The following is a 19579-nucleotide window of genomic DNA, read 5'->3' as shown; positions in this document are numbered from 1 at the left end:
CGCCTTGCTTTGTGCACTGGGGCACAGTCAATCACAGTTGTTTTCACAGTCAGTTGAATAAAAGTGTGCATCTTGTCAATATAGTGTACTGCGTTTTGGATTTGATGTCATTAGGGTATAGCTCTGTATTTAGGCTGATAACAGTTAGGATATATTCACATGTTTGATGCACACAAATCGATTAATAGTGTATGGATTTTTCTTAAAGCAGATGTACAGTGTTGTGCATTTTTCCCATTTTTTAAAAAAATCGTCCTTACATATTAGCATCTGCATCTAATTGAGAGTAGCAAAGGTTTCACGCACACAGACACGCACTATAGAAAATGGATGGTTGGATGTAATTACCCTGTTTGAGGGGCCTGTCTCATACAAATGCTCCCCTGCCGCCTCTACTGCAGGGCAAATGAAGAGTAATGTACAGCAAACATTTTCTGGGGTTTAATACTTTTACCTTGTCTTTTAATGGTTGAAAAGTTGATTTGAAGGCTCTTAGTTGCTCTTTAAACAGGGTTACCACCAATTTTATCGGTACAATAAAACCAGTTGTTTTCATCACAAAACTTAATGAGTCTGCGTCACAGCTCGTTGGCCCGCTGGCTGTCCTCTGCCTCCTTTCCTTTCAGGCATGCAAATCAATAATTCACCTGGCAGCTCATATCGGTGGCAGCTGCTCCCTTTTTTCTCGCCCTCGACCGCTTGCCCGCTCTAATCCACAGGCTGAGCTGAATTTTCATCGCAAGAGGATCTGGTCAAGGGCATAAAAAAGATTTTTATGTGTGTGCGGTGCAGGACAGGTGTTCTCACTTTTTGGACAATTCGGTGGCGAGTAGAATTGAAGAAAAGGTGACTTTTACTGCTTGAGGACGCTGACACCCCAAGGAATTGTGCAAATTTGAGTGGGCGTACAGACTCATCAAACTTTTTCTGTCCCTGCCATCCACTCTTGAAGCTGTTACGTATTTGAATTTCATATTTGCTCTCCCGTCGGGCACCATGTCAGGAACCAGCAGTGACCAGCTGCACAGATCAACCTTATCTGTCTATTCCGTGAGTACCAACTTTGTATTCTGTCTCCAACACATTTTGGCTTACGACTTAAGAGCACAACTCGCATACGTTCATGCTTGTTTTTGTTACTGCAGAACCTGATGGAGCGTTTCAACCCTGGTCTTCAGAAGCTCGTTGCATTGGGTAACAGCTATGTCAAAGCTTTCCAGGGTATGTGTGTGAGTATGAACAAATGAGTGTAACAGAGAATAACATTTTAAAATCTATTCTAATCAATACATATTATTCTATGCATTTATCTCACAACGCTTCGGTTGTGTTTTTATACACAGTATAAAGCATTGTTTGAGCATTGTTAAGGGTAAATTTTTGTGACACAGCAGACTGGTTTTGATGATTGGATTTGGGCATCATTTTTGTACTTAAAACTGAACTTGAAGTAATTTTAATCCAAGATTCTCGGAAAACAGTGCTGGCTGGATGGCTCAGGTGGTAACGCTACTGACTTTGAACATTGCCATTGAGGTTAAAATCCTGGTCAGGGTGAATGATAACATAAAGGGTAACTAACCCCTTATGCCAGTGGTCCCACAATATTCATGGTAGGACAGATATTACATGGACCTTATAACTTTATGACGTGTAGATTTCCAGCCACTGCTGGTCCTATACTTAGGTAGAATTGGCAAAGTTGTGTCAAAAAGTTCTAAAAACTAATGCCAAACATCACACGAGGGCAAAGTTGCTGCTTCTTCAAAATCTTGACCCAACGTGATGGGTCAAATTCTCAACCCAATGCGTTCAATATAGATAACCCAGCATTAGCTCGGTTCTTTTTGGACCGAGCGCTGAGTTAGCTATTTCACCCAATTTGGGTGACTTAACACAGCAGTTTCAAGAGTGTAATATGTGTAATGGTGCAGTAGCGGTTAGCACACCTGCACATGTATTCTTCGTAAGTGATACATTTGTATTTTGTAGTAATGATCTCAGACTTTGTAGTAATGAACTCTTTCCAACATGGTGTTAACAAGACGTTTTCTGTGTTTTTCTTTTTTATAGCATTAGCTGTTTGTAGTGAGGCCTACTTTAGTGCTGTAGCCAAGATGGGCGACCAGGCGATTCACACACTATCTTCCCGCTCTCTTGGTAAGTTATCCTGATCGTAGACAACAACAACAAAAAAGCTTTTGTCAGTATGGTAACCGTTTTTGACCCACTTTATCCTGTAGTGACTGTACACTTCTGTGAGCGCATGAGTGCCTTCCAGTATTTTCCACTAGTGTCACTTTCACTATGACCACCGGGACCTGTCGTACTCAGTCCCATGTGGTTGGTTCCGTTGATGAGAGCGCACGTACTTCTGCTACTTTAGATCATTTGAGAAGGTCAGCGCACCGCAGCTTGATGAGTGATCCTATTGAGTGACGCATGCTCAATTATTGATGAGGGGAGCCTTTTTTTTTTTTTTTTTTTCTTAATAGACATGCTCTCTCAGTCAGTCCCAATCTACTTGTGTCCGCAGCAGCGCAGCTATTTTTTGTGATTTAATGACTTTAATAAGTAAGTATTACTATTTAAAAAACAATAATTTCCCTTACAACCATATTTTTCATCTGTGTCTAATTAAGAGTCATAAAAGAGTTTGGGTCTTTCCTCCACGCTAGTTAGATTCACTGAAGACTGTGAGAGTGAAAGGTTATTCGTCTATTCATGCCCTGTGATTGGCTGTTGACCAGTGCAGAGCGTACGCGATTTCTTGCCCTAAATCAGCTGTGATATGCTCCAGCTCACCTGTGAACATAATGAAGGCAAGCCCAATGGAAAATGGTCCAATCTGATGTCATAATAGTAACTGCAGTTACAATTGGTCCTGTTTCAGGGGATGTCCTGATCCAGATATCAGAGACGCAACGAAGACTCACTGCTGAGATGGAAGGAGTGGTCAGTACGCATAATACACGCTCACATTCTTCAATCCACACTTGGGTCCTAATGCCACATACACGGATGAAAATCCACTAAACCTGATGATGGAAACAACAGACTACTGATTCCATCGTTCTCCCTGCTGTAGTTCCGATGGTTCCAGGTGGAGGTCTTACAAGCCATGGAGAAGAACGTCAAGTTGGATGAAGAGTACATCGACGTGAGGCTCGTTAAATGTCTTTGTGTAACACTGGAAATGTATTTCGCTGAGGGTCACATTGTGTTTTGTGTTGCCGCAGGGAAGCCGGCGAGTGTATGAACTGGAGGTGAGGAACCAGGCAGAGGCTTTGGAGAAACAGCTAAGACGGGGAGCCTTCAGGGACTCTTTGGTAACATCTCGACACAAATTTTTGTGGCGCTGCATTTTGTGCATTAAAAGAAGAGATGTTGAAACACATTTTGTGTGTACTTTGTGTTACTAGGAGAGCAGCGACTACATGCAGTACTTGAAACAGAGCCAGCAGGAGATCCTGAAGGAGGAGGAGAGGAGATATCGTTTCTTGGCAGAGAAACACTGCGGTTTGACCCAGTCCCTTCTCTTCCTGGTTAACAAGGTATGAGCACACATACACACACAAGCAACTTTCTAGTAAGCAGAAGTTGTAATGTTCTTAGAAGCGATGCAGAGCTAATCTAATGCGTCTCAAGAAACTATTTGTCAAAGTCACAAACAAGCAAGGGCATGGCATTAATAAGAAAACAGCTGCAGGCCTTTTTCTGCTTATTGCTGTTTGATCAGGCCTGAATTTAATGAGGTGATCACCTTTCTCATCTGTATTCAGACAGGCATGGCTCTCCAGCATAAAACAGAGGGATGGAAGGAGAAAGTCAACGAGACCAGAAGTTCTGGATCTCAAACTCCCACGAATTTGGACCAAGAGGCACAGGTACTAGTTATTCTCCGTTCAGTCACAGTGACACTTGCAGGTGCCTTTTCTTCGACGATTGGAGATGACAGATTAGGATAACGCTGTATCTTGTTGGACATACAGTACTCTAAATGAGCAACTATGATGTATATAACAAAAACTGAACTAGAAACCTTACTGTCCCTATTTAGCTACTGATTTCTTTAGACCAATGTTGCCCAACCTGTTATTAGACACCACCAAACAAAAATGTCACAAAACATATCCTAACAGAAATAATGATCTTGTTTCAGTTTACCTACTGTATAAATGTACATAGTCTGTGTCTTATTCTGTTGTATGAATGGCAAAAGGTGGATAACAGGTTATTGTACCTTCTGCCATGTAGCGCAAAGCGTCTCCGCCTGTCACTATATATGTCGCTGGCATAGATAGATGAACATTATTTATAGCAAATGAATATGAATATTAATTTTAACACCAATTCATTGAAATAATTATTTCCCTTTCAATGTCCTGTAAAGTACATTATAATTATGGTACATTATGGTCAAGTTAGGTCTTAAAAGTACAACCCTGTGGTATCTGCTTTTGCGTCCCTGCAGCTGCGAGGCTCCGTGAGCTCCCTGCTCCAGACGGTAGCCAGAGACGATGACATGTCCTGGGCCAGGCGGGAACAGCAGGCGCTGGGCAAGGTGCCCTCACGAGGTGGGCATCCAGCCCTTTTTGTAGCCAGTGAACACTTGGATTGTGTATGTGTTTTGCCCGAGGCCTTGCATCGACAAAAAATTCTTAATTGACTGGTGAAAAGCAACAATCCATTGTTTTACAATGCTTAGTGAGTGCAGAAAGAATAGATAGAATATTGGCTCAAAAACCTTGAATTTACTTTCAGAATCTATCATTTTTACGATACTACAATACTATATGCCAACCTTGCTAACTCTCAGCTTTACCACCCTGCCCATTGAGTCATTTTCAGCAGTGTGTTTGTTCCCGGTATTAAATAGTCCAGTCATGGTCAAAGTGTGGTACAAGTACCACGAGTGGTATGTAGACTCCTTCTAGTGGTACGCGAAAGTGTCACTTCATCAAGTGTTTATTCTTTTAATCTTGTAGAATCATGTTAAGTAGCGTGAGTTGTCTTTACCTTTTAAATACCATACGTTTGCATTCAATATTTTAGAACTATTTTCAAACATTTATTTGGGTACAATTTTCCTTAAATGTATCTCCAATAATTGAGTCATTATTTAAGTACAGTACACTATTTTATTTTCATGTAATAAGCCACACTGTTAATGTCCACTCTGCTCAATGTCACAGTGGCCTACAGTAGATAAAGGTTTTAGGAATACAACCTCTACCTTGCATTTGATGAACACTTCCTACTAGGGGCTTACTACTGTAATGTATTTTTAATTTGCTCCGTTTGGCAATGCTTATAAAAAACGAATCTTTTTTTCGGTGATAATTCATGCAAAAAGTTTTCAGAGTACAATCCTGTTATTTCTATCTTTGCTGACACAGTAAGTGCATTGCTGCCCCCTTCTGGTTAAAAGTGTGTGCAAAGCTTTTCATGCAGAGATCTCGTTATTTACAAGCAGGCGTACCTGGTACTGCCATGGGAACAATTTACAGGTCCTGTGTAATAATCTCTCTGTCCTCTCCCTAAAACTCAGCACCATCACCCCTCCCCAGCCGCTCTCGCTCCAGCTCGGTGGGAGAATCTCTGGGTCTGGGTGGAGGGCTTCCCATGAAGGCCCTGGTGTCTCACCCTGCCTCATCCAACCCCAAGCTGCTGCCTTTCAACCGGGGGGAGACGGTGACCGTGCTGGTCCAGGAACCGCGCAACGGCTGGTTGTACGGTCGCACCGACAGCAGCTTGAGGTGCGTTTTCCTGGATGGGAATGTGTCAGTTTTGAAGGAATTGTCTCATTCAGTCATTTGACCTTCTCCAGACAGGGCTGGTTTCCTGCTGCTTATGTGGGCCCTATAGATGATTTTGACAGGTGACATCTTTTGTTCACATTTTTCCCTCACTCTCTGCCGTCCACACATCTGATATTCTTCTAACTTCTCAGCGGTGATTCTCTCCGGAGTAGCAGTATGAACAACCTGCTGGACCCCGGCGACACCCAAAATGACCAATCAGAGAGCAGGAGTTATGGCGATGTGCCTCCGCCGGCAACGCCCAGCCGCAGAGTGTCTGTAGACTTCCGGCCCGTCTCTCCGCTCCCTGAGAAGAAGGCGGAACAGGTGGTGGAGATGATACCTATTCAGACAAAGATCGTAGCTGAGGTACTACCTCCTCCACCTCCTCCCCCTAAGAGCCCGAATCCCCGACGAGGCTCTGTGGATTTACGACCGGTTTCGCACGCCCTTGACACACAGGTACTAGAGGACGTTGAAATCATCAATGCTGAATATCATCTTCCAAAAAAAAAAGAAAATTTGATTTAATCCTTTTTCTAGGCTTTATCACCCAACGGCCCACCTGAGAACCCTCTATTTCCGAGGTAATTCAATTGACAATGCATTGTTTCAATTTGACTCCCACTAGTGTGCTATCATTGTAAACACAGATTTTTAACATCTTAGTAGAGTTTTAAAATATGAAATGCGCTAAGGTGGGAGGAAGTCGCATATGTGCAAGTCAAAAGTAGGTCTCAATGTTAACTAACCTTCAAGTTTCAAGCAAGCCCCAGATTACTGTGGCATAAACCATGTAAATCAAACTGAATTTCCACTAACTTTCAAGCAAGTCAAATCATGACAATATCTGTACTCGCTTTTCTGTAAAAACAAAATACCATACCGGTCCCACGTAATCATGTATTTTTAAAGACGGGCACAGAAACAAATAAAAACAAATGCTAAAAAATACAGTTCATCCTTACCTTTAGCTTGTATTATGTGGGAGCCCTGCACATGTTTGTCTTTAAAGTGGAAGTCAACACAAACATATTTTTTTCAAGAATATGTTTTATGCAGGCCCACTAGTTGAAATTCTACATAATGATGAATATTGTGTTTGTAGAATATGAGTTAAGCAGCAAAATCCACCCATTTTTAGCCATCTCACCATCTCAGGGTGCATCCATTTTGTAATTTCTGTCTACTGATAATGACATCACAATTGCTCATGGCTCAGGTAACGACCAATCACGGCTCAGCTTCAGAAAACAGGTGAGCTGTGATTGGTCGTTACCTGAGCCCTGAGCATCTGTGATGTCATTTTCAGTTGACAGAAGTGACAAAATGGCCGCCCCCAGAAATGTTTAAAAATGGGTGGATTAACTCTTTTTCCACAAACGCAATATTTATCAGAACGCCGTGTTTCAACTAGTGGGCCTGCGTTGAACATATTCTGGAAAAAAATGTGTTTGGTTTGACTTCCCTTGTGACATCTTGTGAGTGTAACATTTTGGCGACAGACATGAGCTTCGCTTCACACCGCTGCCAATCCTGTGGTCTCACTGGTATAAATAATTAAAACTACTACTAATGTAAGCAAAGTTAGCCGGGCTAACTGCTACTCACTTCCACAAGGTATTTTCGAAACCCTTGAACCCATGCAGACTGTGTTCCCTTGTTGGCTTAGCATTTCACTGCTGCCAGGCGACGGCATCAAACGGGCGAATCAAAAGTTAATGTTGATGCAGAGTAGTAAAATCGACTGTGAAGTTAATGTGGCTTACCTGGTCTGGTTTAAAATTGATGGTTGGGTGCCAGTTGCTGCGCCTCTTGACTTTAAGTCGCAAGCCTGTTGCCATTCTTGCTTCCGCCGAGTTGGTCAAACTATATTCATTGAATCCCAAATGTAATCTTCAAACCTCCCTTTATGATACTTGCTTCATGAGATGGTCTCTGCACTCTCCTGGTGGGTAGCCAAGTTTGCATGCACTACACACAAACAGTAAGTTTTAGCTAAGCAAGTTCCAAGTCCTAAAATTGGTGAATTAAGTTAAGCTCTAGTTATGTGACTTGAGTCCCCCACCTCTGGAGAGACCCCACAAGACGAGAAAAAAAATCTGTACTTGGTGTTGAACACACAAAATAAGGATTTGGGATTTTAAATATTGAACAGGTTTAACATTTACAATCTTCTGCCCGACTTTTTTTCTGATCTGATCGGAGAACAAAACCACTTGACATATCCCACACCGCAGGATAATCGATCAAGTAAAGTTGGGGTCAAATCAGCCCCTATTGTCGTTATGTGTGAACCTCGCTTAAGCAACACACTGTATGTAAAAAGAAGTCTTGGGACACACCTCTTAATCAATTAAATAATTGATCAGGGCTCCTAGTCATCTTAGGTCTCACTGAATCTTCAGTCTCCCTCCCAACATGTCATTAAGTCATCTTGGATAATTGAATGCTTCATGGGACCAGTTTGGGGAAGGTTTTTTTCTGGTCCACAGAAATAGGTCATATATCTTCACATCGTGTTGGTTTAATGGCCTGGCATGAGTATGTCAGAATTAGAGGATGTGCACATTCCTATAAGGATTATTAAAAAAAAAAAACATTTTTATTTGGTGTTTCTAGAATGGCAATATTTAAGACCATGTTCACACACACAATGCCAGGTGCATTCTGAAACAAAATAGACCTCGGGAGTTGGCAACTAAGTGTGTGTGTGCGTGCGTGCGCGTGTGTGTACACGTGTAATTAGACAATGGCAAATGCTGCGAGGGATTGTTTGACATTTTCCATCATCCTCTCTCTTCAGAGGCACAAACCCGTTCGCCACCGTGAAGCTTCGCCCCACCAAGACTGATGACCGATCCGCCCCTCGCATCCATTGATTGCACCAGGCCAGGCTTGGGGTTTGTACGTGAGGCGGCAGTGTTTGGACGAAACTATAACACATTTTGTTGAATATTTACGCGTATTGTTTCATTTCATTTTCATCAATTATGTAAATATATATGATTGCCTATAGATGGACACGCCGCCATGTTTGAGGTTGACGCATTGTTTTGTTCCAGTGCTTATTGAGTGTTTGAACGGATAAAAATGATAGCCAAGGAAAAAAAAAAAAGGTAAATTATCATGTGTTGTTTGATTGTAAGAAAACGTGTGGGAGAGACAAAGTCTTATTTCACAGTTCAAAGGCACCAATTTTTAAATCAGAGTGACAAAACTGGACATTTGTGAAAGCACCCTCATGAAACACATTTTGTTTTGTGATTAAAACTCTTAATTCTCTAACTAATTTCTTACTGTTTTTTTCTATGTTGTAAACATGAGAAGTCCACATTTTATTTCATTTTCTGTAAGACATTAAATTTGATTACCGTAATTCAATGCTGATTTGGACAGTGTTGATACTCCTTTGTTATTTCAATGTCGATTGTATATTTTAATATTCAACAGGTTTGTTCTGAATGTAACAACAAGTAAAAGAAATACCAATTACTCAATAACTGTTTTATTATCATTTCTTACTGACTTCTCTCACTTCTTGGTTGTGTTTATTGTGTCATTTAGAAGTGGATGGGTGAGGGTGCGTGGTGAAGAGGAGGAGGTGGATGGAGGTGCACTGGGATGTGAAGAAACCATAAAATTAACAGATGTGAAAAATAATCATTTGAAATACAACAGCACTAGCACCAAGCTATCTTTATGAGCTCATCAAGAATGATTGTTACCCGATACAGAAATACATTTGATACCGAACAAAAACATTAAACCCAGATCTGGTAACACCTCCTGTAGGACGCTGCCTGTTGTCACGGGTGAGCGGTCAGGCCGGTCCCACTCCATGCGTGGGTTCCCCCGGGGAGGTGAGAGAAGTTTGATGGTGGCAGGTACAAACTATGAATTCAGGGAGGTGGTGGAGGAGGAGGAGGACGTCCTGCTGTCTCCTACTCATGCACCATCGCTTCGAACTCTGGTGAGGAAGAAAATGAATGACACAAATTCGTGAATGTGTACAATATACCACTGTGGGGAAAATACAGGCGAATCTCCAAAGTGGAGCACAATGGAGACGCTGAGAACGATAGTGGGCTAGCTCCAATTTTGTTACTTTGCAGGAGAGTGATTTAAAGGTTCATGGCTGCCACCCATTAACTTCCACTATATGTTTAGTAATAATAAGTCCAAACATCCATCAAAGCTATCAATATTTCAAAAGAAAGTGTTAAGTGCAAAAATGGACTGCCCCAAATATGTCAAAATTTGAACTAAACCTTGATTTAGACCAGCATTTTTTTGGGGGGAAAGATAAGCATTTTCTTCCTTCCTTCCTGCCTGCACTTAACTTCAAACTGACAAAAATGGAGTTATTGCGTTGTAGTCTTCTATGATGAACTTCCAGGTTGTTTTATTTGAACCCCGCCCCTCCAGTGGAAATTATGCAGCGTGAAACAATTCAAACTATCACCACCATATTAACTATAGTAAAAAAAAGTTAAAAAATAAATATAACTGTACAATTTTAAGAATAAGAATGAATTACTGTGTCACTACAATTTTTCACATTTTAACTTCATTCCCTTCATCCCTCCCACCAGGGACTGACCGCTCCTATCCTAAACTTAGCACACATGTTTTTGGAATGTCGGAGGAAGAAATATTCCCTGTACATTGCTTTACATTTAGTCTAATGGCCAACCTGCTCTGGAAATACTAACCACTACAACTCATAATCTTTTTTCAGCTTTACATTAATTACATTTTAGTTTCTTAGTAGATTTATCGTTTGAGCTGGATTCGATTTTGCCAAGTTGACATGGCATTGTTTCTGTTCTTAAGACTGACTAGGTTATGTTTCATGTTATTAACTTTGCGCTTCTCCCTCTGTACATTCTCATTCTGACAGTAAAGGTTGACATACAACGCTTCCCCTCTTCGCTCACCATCAATGCCGATCTTGCCGTCGCCGTCTTTGTCCGCGGCTTTGAGGAACACTCTTGTCTCATCGTCTGTCAAGTCTCTGCCGTCCTTGGAGAAGCCCTTCAGCACGAACCTGAGGAAGATGTAATGTTTCTCTGTAGTTTATATAAGAACACTTGGCAGAAATGTTCTCGTTTTTGCCTCACTTGAGTTCTTCTTCTTCTATGAAGCCACTTCCGTCCACATCCAGAACCCGGAAAACCTGCTTGACGCTCTCGGCCGACATTGCCGTCATTCCCACCAGGTCGAAGAACTTTTTGGGGTCAAACGTCTCTGCTACTCAGCAAAACAAACACAGTAGGCCACAGAATCCATTAATATTCATCCAGTGGCTTTTCAGCATTAAGCGAGCTACACACATACCGGTAATTGGGCAGAATTTGAGCATGTTTCATCTTTGCTGATCAAATTCAGTAAAGGCCTGATTATTGGGCGTCTCGAAAAGATTCACCTGCTGATTATGTTGCACATGTTCAGAATGATATTTCTTTCCAAATGAAACAAAAACAGTCCGGGCCAACCTGGTACCTAGTAATAACTATGTTGACGTGATTTGACATGCTTCATTTAGACAGATGTAGTGCTTTGCCACCATCTTGTGGTGTGAATAGGCAGTTATAAAGGTTTGGTGGGGTTGTGGCGGCGTCAATTCCTTGTAGATTTTCGGTTTTGTATTTTCCGGCAGTCTGGATGCATTCATTGTGGCACCTTGCTGCCTCACGGGTTAGTCTTGGTACTATACCAGAAATCTGTATTGCGGGTAGATTTGCGATTCTTGGCTGAGATATCTGTGGTGTTAGCAATCTGTATGTGTGTGTAGCTGGCTTTAGTGCTGACTTTTTCCAAGCGCTTTCTATAAGCTCTAAAATTTCTAAAATAAAGAAGAGGCCAAATATTTTTTCACAGTACTGTACACCAATCCAACCTGCAAAGGCATCAAGAGCTTTCTTGATCTCCTCCGCTTTCAACAGGTCCGTCATCACCATCCTGTCAGCTAGATGAATGCACACGCAGAAGAAACATAAGGTACAGAGTAAGTTGTGAGGATAGGACACATTGCCATGGCAACATACAGTGCAAAGCACAAGCTTTATTTCATCTTAAGTTTTGGTCACCATTTGTTAGTTGCTCAATATGTCAGTACCTAACCAATATGCATTAAACACGGGGTATTCAATTCTGTTTCTCAAGGTCCGCTGTCCTGCCTGTTTTCCATCTCTCCCTGCTGCAACACACCTGATTCAAATGATCGGTATTGTAATCCAGTGTCTGCAGACCTTGCTGATTATCTGATCATTTGGATCATGTGTGTTGCAGCAGGGAGAGAGGGAAAACAGGACAGCGGCGCTTGAGGAACAGGATTGAAGAGCCCTGCATTAAACTTTGTAGAGTTGTGCCCCATTCAATTTTCAAATTCTAAGTGCCAATCTAAAAATCTCCAGGCCGAACTGTGGCACTTTTCACTCATTGGGCTGTTGGTTGCATTGTTTTGAAATAAAAAAAGTTTATCAGTATATCATTCCATTGAAGCTAATGTGGGATTAATCAATCAATCAATCAATCAATCAATCAATCAATCAATCAATCAATCAATCAATCAATCAATCAATCAATCAATCAATCAATCAATCAATCTTATTGCATCAAGTTCGGTAACCATTTTGAAGATGTTATTTATTAACATTCTAATTTAACAGAATATGTTGAAAATGTCATTTCTTAAACTCATGCATTTTTGCTCATGTCTCCAGACTTTAGGATACCGTCTCCACTAAAGCTTCAAAAATATAATTACAAACATATAAGTAATAATTCTTTAAAAAATTAATTTAATTGTATTCTTTTAAATAAGACAATACTGTAAATACAGTATCACAGAGCAAACCATGAGGAGGCAAATCCATGATTTCAGACGTAGATGCTGCTATTGCAGCAGCAACAAACCAAAAAGAAGCATTTGCTGTAATTGACTCATTAGCAGCTGACGCTAACTACTGTAAGCAGCTTGAGTGGGAGACGGAAGGCCCCCACTGTTTGCCAAATATGCACAAGCGCTAACAACGGTATATTTAGCATGCACGCTAAGGCTTTTGCATGTGAGGGCGGCCGTGGGCGCGTTTTTAAAAAGGAATCCACCAAGTTGTTGGCTGTTTGGCCTGTTATGCAGCCAGCCTCTTATTATGTAATGACACAGTAAATAGTAAATTTCACATCTATACTGTCGTATTCAGTGAGAAGTGACAAACTATTGCAAACAACTACTGCAGATACACATGTCCAGTTCATCGCAAAGAATAAGTTCCAGACCCACCCACAATAAGTGAATCTAGCAAGACCATATGGACAATTGTGAGCATTTCAATTGACTCAGTTGACATCACAAGTCAAGATGGCGGCCAAGTTGGTGAAACCAAACTCTCAACTCTCCACTCATTGAAAATCATTGAACTTTGGGTTGTTGTCATTTGATTTGTGAGGATTATTTTGATTTTAAAATGTGATGAAATGTGATTTGATTACTACTGTATAACAATCTGCCTGCGTATGGCGCTAGATCGATGCCACAGTTACGTAAGCGTAATGTCAAGTACAGCGTACAAAAACGTGTTTCGCATGTATGTAATGTGAAATACAACGTACAAAAGTGTCTCACGTGTATGTAATGTGAAAGACTCCTGATTGGCCAAAGTGTTTTTTTTCAATTTTTAAAAGAATTTTTTATCACACTTGAGAACGAGTCTTACTGCGTAAGAAGCTCTCACCACAAAGCACTGCGGTCTTGGTTAGCTTCCAGTCCCACTCTCTTCAGTCCTTTTACCCACACAGTAATTGTGGTTTTAAGTACAACCCGTTTTATTGTGAAAAGTCTAATAGGAAGTGCCTATGTGGGTATCCAACCACACAACAATTTTGAGGCATGATTTTTTGCAAGCTTTATATGCTGTCACTGGCAAAAGCAATACAATACGGTGGGTTGTTTTCACCGACTAAGGCGCGTTGCATTGTGGGTATTACCAGAAATGCCCGGATATTCGGAATTGTCCATAAAAAATTTTTTTTTTAAATTTTTTTTTACCTCTCAAACACAGTTGAAACATGTAAACGTATTCAGACTCAAAAAGAAAATCTGTACTTAATGTAGGTCCCACATGTGGCATTCAATTAACGGCTGAAAGGTGCATCAGCGACCGTGGCTTTCCATTGCCGCATGTGAGGACATTACTGTAAGTAGGTATACTCTATAAATCGACGATAGATCGACAAAAAATCAATAATGTAGCGGGAGCATGAATGATGAAATGTGATATCAAGGGGGCAAACATTGTATAGATGTCCTTATATTTAAGCACAGTATTATATTTTAAGAAACAAAGTATTTTGGGGGGAGATTTATTTTTCCAGAGTTTTTTTTTTTTTACTCAAACTTAACCCAAATTGGATGAAATAACTAATACTGTTGGGGTCCAAAATGGAAGCCCAAATCCAATCTTCAACCCAGTCTGCTGGGTCAAAATAATTAACCCAACCACAGTAACCCAACCTGCTCAAAATCCACAGCTACCCAGTGAGTGGGCTTGAAAACCCAGAATTTCTTAGTGTGTTCACTTGCACAAACAAGCTGCAGAGATCCCTCCCGTCCTTGACATTGAATAGACACTTGAAAACTCATTTTCGCTATCCACAGCGAGCGGCGTCTGTCAGCCCAAAGGAACTCAACTTGTTGTATGTGTTGTGTACTTATGTGTATTTATGCATATATTTTCACTGCAATGTCACACAACGCAGCCAAACAATCATCTGTCCTTCACTATGCCTCACACTTCACATCTGATTCAACGCCAATAATTTGATTGTCAGTCACGACAACAAAGCCTTTGTGGTGCATTTTAGCTTGGTACGAACATCCCGATAATCAGGATTTTTTTTTTATCAGGGTAAATCCGGCCACACCACACACCCCTATGCTAGCTGTATGCTAGCATACTATTGATGAACCTCATTGAAGGTGGTTCATTTGTGGTTATTAATTTAAGTCATGAATACAGTTGTTTAGGTAATTTAAGTTCATGATTGTGTTGATGCTTTATGATACTCTCTGTTTGAAGTGCTTCGACGCCATTTTTTGTCATCTATATGTGATTTGATTACAAACCATTTAATGGCGTCAGGTCTTTGCGGTTTTTCATTGTTCACAGCAGGGCTCGGCCACTGTGCACGCCTAACTAACGAATAACTCGTTTTGAAATCAGAAGTCAAGGAAAATAGAATGTTCAACTATTGATTAATTTATTTTTAAAAACGTTTGGGTAACAAAAAAACTAATATCTCAGTGATATGAATGTGAAAAGAATTTGCAATTTGGGTGCAGATTTTCGACACAAAACATGAATTGGATACACAATTTGTTTTAGCAAGCCACATAAAATGTTTGACACTTGTGCTCCAGTGGTACGTGAAAATCACTTAAATGTTCAAACTGTGCATTGTGTTATGTTTTTATGTGTGCAACTTTTCTTTAGCACATTTGTTGTGCGCAGTACAGTTATAAATTGGCATTTGATTTTTTAGAACTGCATTTTTGCTCACATTTATATAAGTACATCCCCCCCCCAAATTAACTGCACTACAATTTAACTAAGTACAGTTGAGGCAGTAAAAAGTTTAAAATTTTTAGGGACCACTTACCTATGGTATCCTGCACATGTACCATTTAAAGACCTTTTGGGTCATTTCATTAGCCAAATTTTCTCTTCATAATATTAACAAGTGTAGAAAACATTAAATTTAAAAAACTACGCCCGTGTTGGGACGATAAAATCATCGCATAATGGCACACTATTTAAAATGGGCTTCTTCTACTCAAAGTATGCAGATCTCCATCAAATGAGTCCAAATATTTAATGTTTTTTATTTATTTTATTTTTTTTTGGGGGGGGGGGTTGAGCTGCATAGTGTAATATATTTTTAATCAATAATTAAGCATATAAAAAGTTACTTTAAACATAATAATGTGCTATTAGTTGTTGAATTAGTGTACTAAAAGTTTCCTTTTTGGGGGTTTGCCTGGAAAGACTAGCAACGCATACCACTTCCTGGTTGCAAGCCTCTCACTGGTCTGCCCCTGGTTGTATGTGCGGAACATCATCAGAGGGAACTCTCACTTCCTGATACGTCTTTCCACTGCACAGTCATTCACACGTTTGAAACCATTTTGTTTTCTTTCTACACCATCTGACACCTTCAGCCATGTCGCTACTGCAGCAGCTACGCTACGAAAGGTGAGTTTACAAATGTGACCTTTTCACCAGTTGAGGTCCAGTGTGGGGCCACATTTACTATGCGTGTATGTTTTTTTTTTCTCCACATAGAAAGGAGAAACCACGCCAAATTAAAATGTACATTCGGTAGTTATAAACAAATATTACTACAAATAATATATGAATTGAGTTTAATTATATTTTTGAATGGTGAAACCATAGCAATGTATAGTTCTCTGTAACAAAATATACATTTATTATTAAAATAGAGAAGATACTAAATATGGGTAAACAAATATCATGTCTTGAGTAATTTATTTAAATATAAACTGATTGTAACTTGAAGTGTTTCCTGTTACCTAGTGACTTTGACCAGCTGCCTAATAACGTCCCCATCAGTGCCACCATTGCGGATATCGAGGAAAAAAAAGGCTTCATTGACTATTTTGTAAGTTTGGAAAAAAACAAAAAAAACAAGCAGGTTGTTAACATTTCACAGCGACCAACAAACCGTCTTTGTCTTTCATCCACTATGGCAGATGTTTGTTGTTGAGGTGAAAACCAAAGGATGGAGCAAATATCTGATCTACAGGCGCTACCGCGAGTTTTTCAGCCTTCACCAGATTCTGGAGTCCAGATACTCTCCAGAGGACCCGGACAGACCTGGTCCCAACACCTGCGTGCTGCCCATACTTCCAGGTATCTGTTTAAAAATCCCATCTCAGTCATGGCTGTAGCTAGCTATAGACGATGTATTCATTCTGGCATCCAGAAAGTTTTAGGTTTCTGTGCCTGCTGTGTGCAGAAAGTAGCTTCGAAAACAATTTGGCCTTTGATTGCGGGCTGCTGGAGATGCGCTGCACCTGTTTGCAAAATCGGTGTGGCAGTTGATTGCGCCACAGGAGGCCTTTAAATGCTTTGTACAAAAAGTACAGAGACAGCAATAAAAGCGCTTAGAGTGGAGACAAACATGAGAGTGATGGTGTGTGATACATTTGTATTTCATCAGCAGTTGTGGTGACTCAATTCAATCGTGTTTGTGTTTTTGCAATAACTGACTTATGGTTAGCCCATAAAATGACTGTATAGAAGTCTTGTGGTATTGTATAGTAAGAGCAGTCAGTGGTGGAAAGTAATAAAGTACTATGTTACTGTCCTTAAAGCGGAATATCTGTTGCCAAAATGTTACACTCACAAGATGGGACCAGCGGCTCATTAAAGGGAAGTCAACCCAAACATATTTTTTTCAAGAATATGTTCCCAGTAGGCCCACTAGTTGAAACACGGCATTCAGATTAATTTTGCATTTGTGGAATATAAATTAAGCAAAATGCACTCATTTTTAGACATCTTTGGGGGCGGCCATTTTGTCCTCTGTCGACTGAAAATGACATCAGAACTGCTCACAACGACCAATCACGGCTCAGATTCAGAAAACAGGTCAGCCGTGACTGGTCATTGTGAGCCGTGACTGGTCATTGTGAGCAGTTGTGTTGTAATTTTCGGTCGACGGAAGACAAAATGGCCGCCCCCAGAGATGGCTAAAAGCGAGTGCATTTTGCTGCTTAATTTATATTCCACAAACTCAAAATTAATCAGAATGCCGTGTTTCAACTTGCTGGTTTATTCAGCAGCGTGAGTTTGAATGGAACATGACTCATATTCCTCATTTCATCCCAGTATTGCATTATTGATTTTTACATTCAGGATGTGATTGTACCTTTTTGGGAACTCAAAAGTAGCAAAACCTTTAAACGTGTGCTGCTTTGAATATATGCTACCCAATCATGATTTATCTTTTGCGGAAATGGAATATATTATGATTTCAATCAGTCTCTCACTGAATACTGAATGGGAAGACTGGGGGGGCGTTGAACTTTTCTAAAAACTTTTGCATCTGCCACGGGAGGAATCTGCAGGATAATATTAGAGCTGATGGATTTAATTGCGGAGCTCATCAAGATGGAAAGGGAAAGCGAAGGAGAGACATGGGATGATAGGATGTCAGACGGCAGGAAAAAAAAACACATGAGCTACTTGGGCACTTTGAAACAAGTCATTAGACAGCCGAATGACTCTCTTTTGGCTTGTCATTTTGATGTAATCCAGGGTTTTCCAGCCATGTGGATTTTATGGAACAAATCACTGCCGTTACAAATATGGAGGTTAGAAAAGACAATTTGATTCGATTCAAACGAAGTCGTGTCACAGAGTGGCTGAGTCATTTACTGCTTTAGTGTGAATGAGAGGAGGAGGAGGAGGAGGAGGAGGAGGAGGAGGAGGAGGAGGAGGAGGAGGAATTGATTGAGTGTGAGCTGAACATTAAAGCTGAGGGTCATTAGGAGTGGGCTAAATGGGATTTAATAACAGCACTGGATGGCCTTGGGAGTGATTTAGGCGGCGCCGCCTCATTTTTTCTGGACTTAGAAGGGTTGTATCAGCTTTACATTTTCGTCTTTATTTTAATCTGCGTCTCATTTGAGAAACTGTTGAGTAAATACTGTATATATTTTAATGACGGTGGTACTTGGAGAGCTAGGTATTTTTAAAACTTTGAGAACCACTGATAAGGGAGTCCAAATTGCATTCAGTACTTGTCTGCAACCAGCAGAGGTGCTGTTGATTCACTCTCAACTAGTTTGCGGTCAAAATAAATCCAACACGACTGTCTTCCGAGGCCCAAGTACATCATGCAGAGAATATGGAAACACTTCCATAAAGACTGATGGAACATCAATGAGCTAACACAGGCTAGCAAAGTTAGCATCTCAGTATCTCCGCATTATTTCGACTTTGACCATCCCAGTAAGGACTGTGTTGACATAAAGACGGGGGACACCCTGAATTGATTGCCAGCCAATCGCAGGGCACACAGAGACAAACAAACATCCGCACTCACACTCACACCTAGGGGCAATTTAGAATGTCCAATCAATTTACGATGCATGTTTTTGGAATGTGTGAGGAAGAAAACCCACGTGGGCACGGGGAGAACATGCAAACTCCACACAGGGAGGCCGGAGCCGGGATCAAACCCACGACCTCTGAACTGTGAGGCGGACGTGCTAACCAGTCAGCCACCGTGCCGCCGCAGTTGATATTGGAACACAAATAATGCAGCAAAACATGTAGACAGACATAACATTACTCACAAGCTCTGCGAAAAATGGCTCATATTACTGCAGCTTACGGACCAGTTTTGACTTTGTTTAAAGAAATATACTTCCTGCACAATTAATTAAAAGCATGAAATCATGATGCACTAACTGTTTAATTCTGTGCATTCTATTTTTAATTATGTTATTACTGTACAGTAAATTATTGATTTTTTTCAAATACAATACTAGAGTGCATTTCCTGTGTCTCCAGGTAAAGTGTTCATCGGCAACAAGCGAGAGATCGCGGAAAGCCGAATCCCCGAGCTGAACACGTACATGAAGGTAATCGCGCCGTCTTGTTGCGCTCACTCCAACTTGTGCGCCTTCACCTATAAGTGGGCTGAGTGATGCTGTAGGTGGATGCCGTGCTGACTTGAGCGTTTAC

General features: G+C 40.8%; 3 protein-coding genes across 3 annotated transcripts in view; 2 read left to right on the top strand and 1 right to left on the bottom strand.

Annotated features, from left to right (window-relative positions):
* Window positions 1–996: 996 nt before the first annotated feature.
* On the top strand, window positions 997–9210 carry baiap2l2b (BAR/IMD domain containing adaptor protein 2 like 2b). The gene is given in 14 exon segments (XM_086033741.1): window positions 997–1075; window positions 1078–1221; window positions 2074–2160; window positions 2894–2955; window positions 3089–3160; window positions 3240–3329; window positions 3423–3554; window positions 3783–3887; window positions 4475–4577; window positions 5552–5759; window positions 5831–5881; window positions 5954–6263; window positions 6345–6388; window positions 8608–9210. Coding segments are annotated over 14 exon segments (1563 nt in total). The 3' UTR covers window positions 8684–9210.
* Window positions 9211–9293: 83 nt separating this feature from the next.
* pvalb7 (parvalbumin 7) overlaps window positions 9294–19579 on the bottom strand; it is an 18090-nt gene continuing 7804 nt past the window's right edge. The window contains exons 2-5 of the mRNA XM_086033743.1: window positions 11704–11772; window positions 10925–11054; window positions 10742–10851; window positions 9294–9771 (exon numbers count right to left, since the gene is read on the bottom strand). Coding sequence (XP_085889869.1) covers window positions 9746–9771; window positions 10742–10851; window positions 10925–11054; window positions 11704–11772 — 335 coding nt within the window. The 3' untranslated portion in view covers window positions 9294–9745. The remainder of the gene's footprint in view (window positions 9772–10741; window positions 10852–10924; window positions 11055–11703; window positions 11773–19579) is intronic.
* Window positions 15913–19579, top strand: part of ncf4 (neutrophil cytosolic factor 4) — a 21443-nt gene continuing 17776 nt past the window's right edge. The window contains exons 1-4 of the mRNA XM_086033742.1: window positions 15913–16057; window positions 16400–16484; window positions 16576–16735; window positions 19406–19476. Coding sequence (XP_085889868.1) covers window positions 16026–16057; window positions 16400–16484; window positions 16576–16735; window positions 19406–19476 — 348 coding nt within the window. The 5' untranslated portion in view covers window positions 15913–16025. The remainder of the gene's footprint in view (window positions 16058–16399; window positions 16485–16575; window positions 16736–19405; window positions 19477–19579) is intronic.

The sequence above is a fragment of the Filicampus tigris genome, chromosome 6 (genome assembly GCF_054856515.1).
Source record: "Filicampus tigris isolate MCC_2025a chromosome 6, RoL_Ftig_1.0, whole genome shotgun sequence".
NCBI lineage: Eukaryota > Metazoa > Chordata > Actinopteri > Syngnathiformes > Syngnathidae > Filicampus > Filicampus tigris.
The sequence above is the reverse complement of the archived record's forward strand: the minus strand, read 5'-3'. Positions and strand labels throughout refer to the sequence as shown.